The sequence below is a fragment of the Rhinopithecus roxellana genome, chromosome 9 (assembly GCF_007565055.1).
Source record: "Rhinopithecus roxellana isolate Shanxi Qingling chromosome 9, ASM756505v1, whole genome shotgun sequence".
Classification (NCBI taxonomy): Eukaryota; Metazoa; Chordata; class Mammalia; order Primates; family Cercopithecidae; genus Rhinopithecus; species Rhinopithecus roxellana.
The window spans coordinates 106,214,189-106,227,461 of record NC_044557.1 but is presented as its reverse complement, the minus strand read 5'-3'; the positions used below and the strand labels follow the sequence as shown (position 1 = coordinate 106,227,461).

At 39.6% G+C, this 13,273-nt stretch overlaps 1 protein-coding gene across 3 annotated transcripts in view; it reads left to right on the top strand.

The window, feature by feature from the left end:
- Positions 1–7,942, top strand: part of COL14A1 (collagen type XIV alpha 1 chain) — a 256,610-nt gene extending 248,668 nt beyond the window's left edge. For 2 of the 3 annotated variants that reach the window (XM_030938097.1, XM_010381456.2), the window contains exons 46-48: positions 1,561–1,638; positions 3,723–3,878; positions 5,549–7,942. In XM_030938097.1, coding sequence (XP_030793957.1) covers positions 1,561–1,638; positions 3,723–3,878; positions 5,549–5,628 — 314 coding nt within the window. In that variant the 3' untranslated portion in view covers positions 5,629–7,942. Of the gene's footprint in view, positions 1–1,560; positions 1,639–3,722; positions 3,879–4,726; positions 5,101–5,548 lie in introns of those variants that run through there. The other variant, XM_030938098.1, reaches the window with a different exon arrangement.
- The last annotated feature ends 5,331 nt before the right edge of the window (positions 7,943–13,273 follow it).

The window sequence follows — 13,273 nt, the reverse complement described above, 5'->3', positions numbered from 1 at the left end:
CATTAAATATTGATGAGTCATAGTTAGCCGTGTGCTTTTAAAACTCAGATGAGATGGTATTTTTACTTTTGAGAAATCGTTGTTTTCCTTATGGGCTCCTAAGAGAAGAACCAGGCCCTAAACAGAAAGTCACAGGCATGGTGGTTAGTACCCTGGGCTGTCATGGAGGTACTAGTCTTTTGTAAGCTCAGATAGCACCATCAAGGTGACATGCAATAGGATTGGGTGTTTGGGAATTCTAGCAATGAGTAGACCAACCTGGATGACTCCTAGTAAAGAAGAAGAGCTTTTTAAAAGAGATGCCAGGCTATGTCTTGACTACAAGAGATCATTACTGGGAGCACAAAAGATACCAAAGCTGCAGGTTAGAAGCAACCATTATATGTGCAGTGTAAAATCCAAAAACCAAAACCTGTTAGTTCTTCACCAGAGTCTTCTTTACTAATGATTTCCAGAACAAATCATACATCAATGCTTTTCTTTCTGGAAGTTATCAAGTAAGATGTTAAAAGTGATTATTTTCAAGTGCTAGCATCTTGCTTGTTGCATCTTCTAATTTGTTGACAGTGAATATGTGTTATATTTAAAGTAAACAAATAGTTATTTGTAATTTTTAAAAATTGCAAAGCCTTTCCATGCCTGCTGCCTGTCAAATTGGCCATTTTTCATTTATTGGTGTTTCCTCCTAGGCTTTGCCAATTCAACATAATTTCTCAGTAGGTATAATTAAACAGAGATGCTGTTCTGCATGCTGCTATTTCAAAGCATTTTTGTACATGAAATACAGACAGCAAAGATCTTCCGTGATGTAAGTAAGCCAGGGTAACCCAGACCCCAGTCTAATGCAACCTTATCTTGGGCCTCAATATAGGTGCTCTCACCTTTGAAGTGATCTTGTGATAGGACCTGTTTAGATAATGAGGTGTCAGAGTATATGTTTCTTTGTGTTTGCCTGTGAAAATGTATAGTTTGTTAATAGCACTGTAAATTATAAGAGGTCCGCTCCATGGAAAAGAAACACGAATAAATTTAGATTTTTATGGGGCTGAATCAGCCAAATCAAACACAGGCTTTTCCGAAGCTTCCAAGTTTTAATGGAAACTCACGCTCTTCAGAATGTTGCTGCCTAATTATAATTCATGCCTTTTGCAGATACATTACAGGGTGGACCGAAAGGAAAATGTTAGACGTGTTCACTTGTGATTTCTATTGTGTTACTTGTGGAGTGCCAGCTGCATAAATACAGTGGCCTGGTGCGTGCAAAGACAAGGACCAGTTCTTGGCAGGCTGTGTGACTTCAGTAGGAAGGAGAAAGAGAGACTGGCAGAATAGCAAATACAGACCACACACTCAAATACAGAATCAGACTTCAACATGTGATTCTACATATGCTACCAGTGTCAGAATTTAATTTAAAAGTCCCGTGGTACTCATAACCCCAAACCAACCCACTTAATTGTCTTCATCAGAGAAGCACTTTTGAACTCCAGAAAAATGGAATTACCAAGATTTTTTTTCAAAAAGAACTTTAAACATTTTTTAAAAAATTATTTTAAACAGGTCTAACTGGTGTCAAGGGAGAAAAAGGAAATCCAGGCGTTGGAACCCAAGGTCCAAGAGGCCCACCTGGACCAGCAGGTAAATCTTCCTTCCTAACAAGAAACTGCAAATGTACATTTTTATATTCACTTGGGATTGCAGTGGAGGAAAATAGTCATCTTACATCCTAGTATGTAACTGAAATGGCTGTATTTCGTATTTGTTTTGTTGGGAGGCTTCTTTGTTAATAATGATCCTCGCAATATACAAGCCCAAAAAGTTAGAGCATATTCTAGGATCTTATTGTTTGTGTGAGTTAGGATAGGACAGACTATGCTATAGTAACAAATACATCCCAAATGCTTAGTGGATTTGTACAATAAAGCTTTATTTCACACTCACACAAAGTTTCATATGAATAAGGTAGCTCTCTTCCATCTCAGAACCCACGACCTCTGTAGTGAATCATGTAGCCTCCAAGAGAAAGGTAAAGAAGGCACATGGGGCTGGGTGTGGTGGCTCCCTCCTGTAAGCCCAGCGTTTTGGGAAGCCGAGACAAGAGGATCACTTGAGGCCAAGAGTTTGAGACCAGCCTGGGCAACGTGACGAAACCCCATTTCTACAAAAAAATACAAAAATTTAACCAGGCATGGTGGCATGTGCCTGTAGTCCCAGCTACTTGAGAAGCTGAAGCAGAGGATCACAGGAGCTCTGGAGGTTGAGGCTACAGTGAGCCATGATGGCACCACTGCACTCCAGTCTGGGTGACAGAGGGAGACCCTGTCTCAAAAAAAAAAAAAAAGAAAAAAGAAGGCACATCAGTCTCAACTTCCTAATCACAATGAGATATCACTTCCATTCACATTTTATTGTCTGGAACTAATCACCTAGCCCCAGCTGAACTGCAAGGCAGACACAAAATCTAGAGAAATACAAGGCTATTTGGTGAGCACTAGTATTTCCTGCCATGGTAATCTTACTGAATGAGTTCTGTAGAAGTTTTGAGTTTTGTGTATTATGTGCTTTTAGAATGGTCTCCAGATGATCAGACTTTGTATTAGAATTATTATAATTTGCAATCTTATTATAATATATACTTATAATGTCAGTCTTAGCCACATTGAGTAAAGTGCTTTACAGATTTTTCTTTCCAATCTAGTAAGGATTTTGGAAAATACTTTCTCGGAGGGAGGTTCTTAATGCGATAGATTCATTTTGAGTGTAAATATTTCTGTTATTAGAGACAATGTGAGGAACTGATGTAACATCACACATTATACAGAATGGGTGGTTGGTGAGTGCTGATTGAGGAGCTGAATATATGAGAGCCACCACGCTATTCAAATAGAAGGTGATACTTCTTCCTACTTTTCATTTCAGTTCCAGTTGAGAAATTCCATTATAGTTGAAGAATGCCTTTTCAACACTGTTGGAACCCAGGCCTAAAAACAAACAAGCATACAAGCCAAAAAACTCTCATACTGACACATTTCTTCAATTCACAATAATTTTAATCCTCCTATTTTTACTCAATCTGAATTCTCAATTAATGTAAACTAGCTTAAAGCAATTTTGGATTAGTATATTGGGTCAAATTTCAAACTTGTCATTGGTCCCCTCCAGGACAATTTCACACTCATACAAATTTACTTTAATTATCTCGGGCCATAAACCGGTACTGAATTACATAGCCATTCTAACTGTTGATGAGGTTGAGCTTTAGTTATCTGGGGCCATAAAGTGGTACTGAATTGCATGGCTATTCTAACTAGATGATGAGGTTGAGCTCTGAATGTGTTCATGTTTGCGTCTGTGTGTGTGCACGCCCATAGATTGGGTTCATAAGGAACTGCATTGGGAAACAAAAGCTCCAAAAAGAAAATAAGGTTGAAAATGGAATGTTTCTTTCCCTTTAATATCCAAGAGGTAATAGAAAAAATACATCTTGCTTCCTAGTTTCCTGAACTGATTAAGAGCATTGACCTCCGGAAGGAAAAGTGGTTACACTATGATCCTCTGCCTAGGGAATCCAGTCTAAGAAAAAGAACTCAATGAATAGAAAGACGTTGTCCTAATTGTCCTAAAAGTTGCTTCTTCTAAGAGTTAGTTTACTTCTTGGTTGTCTCGAAACTCACCCTGTTGTGGCAAAAGACCAACTGTTTCTATCTGTGGGTACTTCTTAGGACCTTCAGGGGAGAGTCGGCCTGGCAGCCCTGGGCCCCCTGGCTCTCCTGGACCAAGAGGGCCCCCAGGTCATCTGGGGGTTCCTGGACCGCAAGGTCCTTCTGGCCAGCCCGGATATTGTGACCCCTCATCATGTTCTGCCTATGGTGTGAGAGGTAAGTGTCACAAAAAGCCCCTCTTGTGGGCTTTGATCAATGTTTCACTGTGCTTACTACCGAAATGGGAAGATAGTGCTATAAAAAAGTTAGATTGGTTATGAATGGGAAGCAGAGCTTGAATGCCTCACTTCCTTAAATTATCCCAGACATTTCCTATAAAGTGCAAATTGCTATAGAGGCTACTCCCTTAAAAACCTTAAGAGCAAATTCAAAATAACAGCACATCTAAGTCTTCCTTGCTTCCAAATGATGACCTACATAGACTTGGCCTCTGACTTCATGTTTAGCACATTTGGAGGACATGGTTGAACATTCTTTTGGAGTCTTCATTCTTATGTGACAGCTGTGATGTGGCCAAGACATCTCATAAAATTTTACTCTTGGTTTGGGGAAATGTCAAACTTAGAACTTCTCCCTTAATTAAGAGGGTCCTTAGATTATTTTCAGTGATCTCTTGCATATCACTTGCATTTAGGTGCATTTAAGCACCATATTTTAGGTGACCAAGGATATTTGTGAGAGTAAACAAAAGTCATCCTGTCCTTGCCTTATCACTAACTACTGGACTAAAAGAATATCCTTCCTGAAACATCTGCAGTGTCCATGCTGGTGTGCTGTGCAATGGCCCCTTTTCTGACATCGTCGCTGTTGGAAGCATCAAGAGAGAGGCTGAGGGACTGCTGTGGGGCCATGAACTTACTAGTTAATGAATTTAAAATTTTCTGCTTCAGTAGAAATTTAACCTTATTTATCAGAGGAATTGGTCAACAAAGTTTTGCTGATGTGTTTTTCTCTGTTCATCTTTTCCCTCCCTGTTCTCTCAAATACTCCTATCCCTTCTTAAGATCTGATCCCCTACAATGATTACCAGCACTGAAGTGGAAATCCTCCACTCTGGTTACATTGGCCCCGGGCATTTGGCTATGGATACAGAACTGTCCTGTCCACCACCACCACCACCAAGCCCCTGCCCCTAACAATGGACACCCTGCTTCCCTGCCTCTTCTGCATCCCTACCTTCACCCTTTCAAATCTCTTGCTCACTCTGCTCCAAACATGATGGAGTGATAACATTGGAACTTAACCAAATCATATATGTCTATTTTAATAGACACTGACTGCTCCATGTCAGCCTGGATAGAGGTATATGATCGTGTGCCAAGAATTTATCCCAGACTCCCCTGTGTGACAGCTCCGTAATAAAGCCTACTTAACTGTGCCTCCTCCTCCTCCTTCCTCTCCCCACACAGGATGGATGGGCATCTTTCTCCTTGACCACCCTACTCTCCCTTCCTCCCCTGATCACCTCCCCTCCCTGCTGTCCTCTGGTGATGGACTTCTAACACGAGATCGTTTTTTTAATTTTCTATTTCTTTTATAATTTTGCTGAGTTTTCAGGGTTTCTTCTGTAAATAAAACATATAATATTTAAATGGTTGGCTATGATTCTAATTTTCTAACAATTTCTGTAATGTATCTTTCCCTTCGTCTGTTTACTAACTGTCTGAAATCTTATGAGGAAGGTACAAGGGGCGTGGTGGATTAAGATACCCACTGCTTTTTACCCAGCAGGATATCTCTGTGTCTCTAAGGACCCAGGTGAGGGGAGAATATCAATTTATGATTCCTGGGTACAGCAAGTCCCCACCCCCACTTTTCCTCTTTAGCTCCCCATCCAGATCAGCCAGAGTTCACCCCTGTCCAAGACGAGCTGGAAGCCATGGAACTGTGGGGCCCCGGAGTCTGACAGCCTCAGAAGAAACTGAAAGACCAACGGCAAGAACTCTTAAGGCATCTTGTTTGAGAAAATGTTGTTATGTGGTTTGTATGCGCCTTTGGGGGGCGGGGGCGGGGCTCATGTCAGCAGCCTAAATCTCCTCCTTGGATAATGTTAATATTATTGTTGTTATTATTAACAAAAAATATATATATATTTTTAAAAAGTTCCCTTAATCTATGACATGGTAGAAATGATTTCCCTTTGGTGTTTTCATGGCGTGTCAGATGATTTGTTTTTCCAGAGAAGAGAGCTCAAAGAGGAATTGGGAAAAATAAATTGAACTCTGAAATCTTCTCTCTCAAGTCCTAAAATGAACGGATATGATTGTTTGAGGGAAATAATATGCCCGCAGCAGGAAAAGAATTCAAAGAGGTTCAAAGAATATGTCACTCACTCCTACTTGCTATAGGAATAACCTTGCTGATAAGAAAAAAAGGGACATAATTGGACAAACTACCTCTTGCTTCATTGATATGTCCAACTCTGAGATCACTTGGTAACCGGTTTCATGGGTATCCAAAAATCAGCATTTGGATATAATCTTTCTGAATTTGGTAATTTAAAAAATAGATTTAGTTTTTCAGTGGTTTTAACTCGTGAAATAATGACTTTCCACCAGCTCTGATGCAAAGAGATATAATTTTAATGAACAATTTATCCAGCAGTGTGTTCCAGGGGTTGCCTCTCCTTATCTACAGGGATTACTTTGTACATGCAGATAAGTTTTCGAAAACCTACGTCCATTTTCTTTTGTAAGCAAATAAAACTTTGAAACAATGTATGTGGATTCTTTTTTCTGCATTTCTAAGTATCACCTTAAGCTTTTGTAGTCTCCACTGAGTGTCCTCCAGAAAGACAACAGTTAGTTGTCTTCCTTTAGGTAAGCATTCAAACTCTCATTCATTTGTTTATTCATTCGTTCATTCATTCATTCTGAGTGCAGTAGAAAACAGAAGAAGCAGTTGACTTGGAACTAAGAAATTAGCAACATTTTAATATTCATTTATAATCTACCAGGCAGTAAAGAGCCTGCAAATGCATGACCTCTGCTAAATAAGTGTTTACCAATAGTTGACTGAGGAGTCCACCTATCTTCTTATATTGAGGAAAGCCTAAAAACCCCTAGAATGCAGAGTGGAAATGAGGTTGAATCGAATAGACTCTAACCCTGAAACCATACTTTGTCTTTTGCTCACAAAGGAAAAATCTAGGTATTTGAGAAAGATTTGAGTTCTATTATGTGCTAGTTGAAATAGAAACAAAAGAGAACCATAAATTTAATATGTGCTCCTTCTCCTCTGTAACATCTCTCTAGTAACAGCTAACTTTAAAAAGTAGGGATGAGATCATTTACAACTAGAAGCTGGATTCTTTCTGGATCAGGAAACAGCTAACACGAAGAACGGCGTCTGTCTGATCGCCAGGTTCTCTGACTTTCTGTCCTTCTCATAATCTCCTGATCTTTGGAGATGAAAGAAGACTTCATCTGAAGGATTCAAACAATCTACTTGTGTACCTTTGATGGGGTGGGGTGGGGTGGGGGCGGGGGGCGGGTCTAAGCAAATCGGTTTTTTTGGTGTCTTTGCAGGGAATGAAAGGAGACAATGAGTAGATAACCAGCAGCCATTTCCTTTCAGTTATGGTATATGATTCTGCCTGAGAAAGCAGGATTTATGGGAAGGAAAACTTGTCTAAGGCCCATCAAGACGGCCTGACCCAGAGTCACCTAAGAGAACTCTTCCAACTTAAATGATTGGGGTGTGTGATCAGTTGCTTCTTACTCTGTGTCTCAGATTTCCTAGTCCATGACATTTAATAGTGAGTATAGAGTAGGATATTCTATACATTTTAGTATTTGGCCCTTGGAAGCAAAGTTTAATACCATGTCACTCAGAAGACTGTCAAAGTTTGCTTATAAATGGTAAAGTATAGACTACCAGAGATTCTAATCCATTCACATCATTCTTGACTTGTGCAAATACACTTGGCTTTGATTTCACTTGGTGATCTAAATTTGTTTATTTAAGCTGTAAGAAAGTTACATTAATTTGGAATGTGTCATCACTTGGACCCAGTATATCAGATTTTTATTTAGTAAAATGTTAAAAATAAAAAGTGTAACTCAGATTCTGGATGTTCGAGTTTACAATACATTGCCTGTAATAAAAGCTGATTCTGAAATGCATTTTTCTTGACTTACTTTGGCAGAAATATACTTATATCTTAATTTATAGTTTATAAGTTTATACCGTTTTCTAAAAGTAATAAAGCATCATTTCATAAAAAAATACATTACTCTTCAGAAGTCTCATCACATTTGTTACAAACTCTCCATTTCTTTTGGCAATAGTCATTTTAGGGTAGTATTTTATATTCCAAAAGACACCAATTTAATTCTAGAACAACTCTTTTTTTTTTTTTTTAACCTCTTCTGCCCCACCCCATTTTTCCATATTAAATATTACTGTGAACCAGGGAGTGTTTTCATTCTGGAGATAAAACCATCAACAAAAGAGATGTGGGCTCTGTCCTCATGGGGCATCCTTTCTGTTGCTGGAAAAAGACAGGAAACATGTGAACACACAAGCAAAATTAAGTATTAGACAACATCAGGTGCGTTCAGGGTGGCATGGCCATAGACAAATTAATTACCAATCATGATGAATATGAAAGACACGGATAAGTTCCTAAGACAGGAATAACAATGGAGGAATCAACATCTGCTTCCATTTGGGTGGGAGGGGCTGTGAGTAACAGAAATGCTTAAAAAGATGGATACAATTCAAAACTATTCAGGTAACAGTAACATTTGTTTGCATTTTTCAATTTTGGGGCAGTTTACTTTTCTTCTCCCTAGATATCTACCCATTGTCTATATCTATGGGTGCTTTCTGAAGGAATTGGAACCATACTTGCATGGCTGCAGATAGCTTTCAATAATGAGGAGAAATAAAAATTACCATTAACTCAGCAGCCCATCCACCCAGGAGGTTGGCAGCGTGGAAATAGGGTTGTATTAGTCTGTTCTTATGTTGCTAATAAAGATATACCCGAGACTGGGTAATTTATATAGGAAAAAAGTTTAATAGACTCACAGTCCACACAGCTGGAGAGGCCTCACAATCATGTCAGAAGGCAAAGGAGAAGCAAAGCACATCATACATGGCGGCAGGCAAGAGAGCGTGTGCAGGGGAACTCCCCTTTACAAAACCGTCAGATCTCATGACACTTATTTATTCACTATCATGAGAACAGCCTGGGAAAGGCCCTCCCCTATGATTCAATTACCTCCCACCAGGTTCCTCCCATGACATGTGGGAATTATGGGAGCTACAATTCAAGATGAGATTTGGGTGGGGACACAGCCAAACCATATCAAGGTTGATGGTTTCTGTTTTCATATTTCTAGATAGTGAACAAAGACATTTCTGGTGACTAGAAAGACTGTGGCTTGTATACCATTTCTGAATCTTAACACTTACTCATTAAAAAAGTTTATGCCTATCAAAGCAAGAATTGAGTACAGCAAAATCAGATGTGTTTGGAAGCAATCACCTGCTTTATTACTTTATTTTATTATAGGTTAGGGACCTATATTGGTTTGTAGTTGTTGATACATTATTTCTTTAACTCATTAAAGTCTGGAGTTCTCATCTCCCTAAATCTGGTATTAGCAAAGAGACAATTCTATCTGGTTCACAGATAATTTTTTATTGCCTGCTGTTTCAGAGACTGGCTAGCTACAACCAAGTTTATTTTCTCTTTTTCTTGGTACAAATTAGATTCTCATTTCTTAGAGTCCCTCATTATGATTACATGACATGTTCTTACCAATGAACTCTGTGACTTCTGACTCACGGAGGTTAGGCAGTGTGGATGTCTTCTCTGCCTGCTGCTTCCCACTTGCCACCTGAATACTGAGGACTCCAAGGTCTTATAGGAGGGTAGAGCCATAGGATGGAAGGTGTTTGGGTCCCTGAATGACTTTGTGGAAGGCCAGTGACTGATCAGGAACACCTGCATTGTATTGTTACATGAACAAGGAATAAACTTTTATTATGTAACAACCCAGAAGTGTGTGTGGGTTATATTAGCTAGCGTGACTGTAACTAATAAAGCTGCCCTCACTCATGCAACAAACATTTCCTGTGGATCTACTGTGTGCCAAGCACTCTTGTAGATGTTTCCACGAGCCAGACACTGTGCTAGGTGTATGCAACAACAACAACAACACAACAACAAGACATATTCTCTGCTCTCAATAAGTTCAACTGGTGATGGAGGGACTAGCAATTATAACACAATAAGGAAATAGTTACAATGGGCTTATGCACAATGAATAGAGATAATAAGAGAGAAGAAATACCTAAGGATGCTTGGAAGAACTGAGATGTATGAGACATGGTAGAAGTAGACTGGATGGAGGGGAGCTAAAGGAAGTTGTTCTAAGTATTAAAAAAAAAAAAAAGGCATGGAGACTGAGAGTATAACTGTTTGGGAATCATCAGTGTTTAAGAGAGACTGGAATGTAAAGTCCAAAAATAGAAGTGGATGGAGATGAGGATGGAAAGGTGAGACTAGAAAAATCTTAAGAGAGTCTTGTAGGTCTGCTAAGGTATGTGGATTTCAGACCAGGTGATGGGAATCCCTAAGTATTTTGGTTTGAGAGTGACATGAGGAGACCTTTATGTTAGAAATATCTGCCTAGCTTCAACATGTGCATCAACTAGAGCCTGGCTCAGTTTAGTTCTTCTGAAATTAGGACATGAAACAAGGATTTCAGGGAAGACAGTTTATTTGAAAAGTGACTAAAGGAAATAGCAGTGAGGGAGCAGCACAAATGAGACAGGGAACAAGGAAAAGCCAATCTGAAGGTGCATTATCGGTAGCAGCTGTAGGCAGTGGGGATTCAGTTCTACCTTGACCTCTGAGAAGTGAGAAGATGCTTCTTAGCACTGTCCCCTTGAGGGTGGGAAATTGAAGCTTTCCTTCACTGATTCCTGAATCCTTGTGGTGGAGCCTTGTTTCTCAGGGTGTTAACTTTCAATCTCAGGGGCTGTCTTGGCATGAGTATCATGAGACAGAACACAGAAGCTCCTTGCATATGCATGAGACATGAGAACCTGCCAGTGCCGGTGAGTCTGCTGCACTCTCACAACGGTCTGCCATGGCTCTGGGTAATATCATAGTAAGCAGAAGGGATCTATAACAACAGAGTAGAAATTAAAGTTAAAAAGACCCACTAGGAGCTTACTGCAATTGCCCGGTTTGTCATGTACATTTGAACTATGGGAATGCATTTATGCAGCAGTAGCTATATATTCCTGGAATGCTTTGGGCTCTTGAAACACAAGCTTGAGCTTGTACTCTAGTGGGAATGACAGAAAATAAACAATAAACCTAATAGTAAGTAAATGGTATACTGTATAGGAAAGATGTAGGTGTTATGGACAAATAAAGGTAAGAGGATTGGGGGAGTTGAGGTGAGAAAGCGAGGGCTCTAGTTTTAAATGAGGTGGTCAGGGTAGGATTCAAGCAAAGACTTGAAGGAGATGAGGAAGTAAGCCATGAGTCTATACAGTCATGCATCCTTTCATGACCGGGATACATTCTGAGACATGCACTGTTAGGCAGTTTTGTCATTGCATAAACATAGAGTGTACTTGAACAAACCTAGGCGGTCTAGTCTACTACACATCTAGGTTATGGTATAGCCTATTGGTCCTAGGCTGCAACCCTATTACTGTACTGAATATCGCAGGCAATTGTAACACAATGGCATTTAAACATGTCTAAATGTAGAAAAGGTACCGTAAAGATGGGGTATTATAATATTATAGGACCACCATCTTTTTTTTTTAGTTGTTTTTTTTTTTTTTTTTTTTAATTGAGACAGAGTCTCCCTCTGTCGCCCGGGCTGGAGTGCAGTGGCGCCATCTCGGCTCACTGCAAGCTCCGCCTCCCAGGTTCACGCCATTCTCCTGCCTCAGCCTCTCGAGTAGCTGGGACTACAGGCGCCCACCACTAGGCCTGGCTAATTTTTTTGTATTTTTAGTAGAGACGGGGTTTCACCGTGTTAGCCAGGATGATCTCGATCTCCTGAACTCGTGATCCACCGGCCTCGGCCTCCCAAGGTGCTGGGATTACAGGCGTGAGCCACCGCGCCCGGCCAGGACTACCATCTTACAGGGGGTCTGTCTTTGACCAATATGTGATCATGTGGCACATGACCGTATACCAAAGAAGAACATTCTAGGCAGAGGAAATGGGAAGAGCATGGGCCCCATAATGGGAGGATACCCAGGCTGTTCCAGGAACAGCAAAGATTAGTATGGCAAAAAAGGGGCAGACGGAGAATTGTAGATGAAATTAGAAAGGTACTGGGATCCAGGTAATATATTGAACTGTAGGCCATTGTATAAATACTGGCAGCCTCTTCCATGCTACATAAATGCCTCCCAAGCTCTTGACTTTGACTTACCTTGGCCTATAGAATGTTAATGCACACAACACAAGCAGAGGGCTAAAATATGCTTGCACAGTTAGGCTTACTTTCTTGTGTTTCTGCCTTTCACCCTGAGAACATGCCTCAGGTAGCCAATGGCCCAGGGATAGCCAGGGACATGTGGATTAGACCTGGACCCAATCTTCAGTTTGGAGGCAAGCCCAGTTGAGGCCAGCTATAGAATTCAACTGATTTTTAGCCATCTGTCACACACAAGCAAAATATATATATATATTATTTTGGGGTGGTGTGATGGAGAATTACTGTGGTAATAATAGCTGAGAAATCTCACACTTAACATTTACTAATATAACTTGTATATAACTTATATTTAATGTAACTTACAGATTATGTTATCCACCTCCCTTCACTAGAATGTACTTCCATGACAGCAGAAAAATGTGTTATATATATATATATATATATATATATATATATATATATATATATATATATATCAAGCACCTAGAATAGTTTCTGGGACATAAATATTAGCTAAATGAATGAAATATATGATAGCAGTTGATCCCTTGTTTATATAGACTGAAGAGTTGGCTGCTTAATCACTGCTCCCAAGGTTTAGACTCTGGATCAAATTTTCTGAAGAATACATATATTTATATTTCCCCATGATTTACTGGCTCTGCATATACATCATGCTGCTAACAGTGCACTAGTAGTAAAATAACTGTTAATACTCTTCTCACAAGTCATACAAATATTTTCTTTGGACAATGTGAATTTGCCAGAAAGTAAAAGATGCTTCACATTCAGAATTTCCTCTAAATAACCAGTCTCTTTTAGTTTTGTGATTGCCAAAGAAGATGCCAAATGGCGTCATAATTTCAAAGTATTGATTCTAAATGATTTTGGTTGATGAGCTAGAGCATCTATAAAGCCCAGGTGTCCAACCACAAACAGAATGGTCTTCTAGTAGCCAGTGTTTGCAAGATTTTAATAGGTATTAACTTTGGAATTGAAAAGTGAATGTGGAGTTAAGTTTTGAAGTCAAGATTTGTTTGAAATCAAGGAGTTTCTCATGAACCAAATGACACTAATAGAAATGGGTGTCTCTTTCAGAGGTCCTGTTGATGCCATCTTCATGTG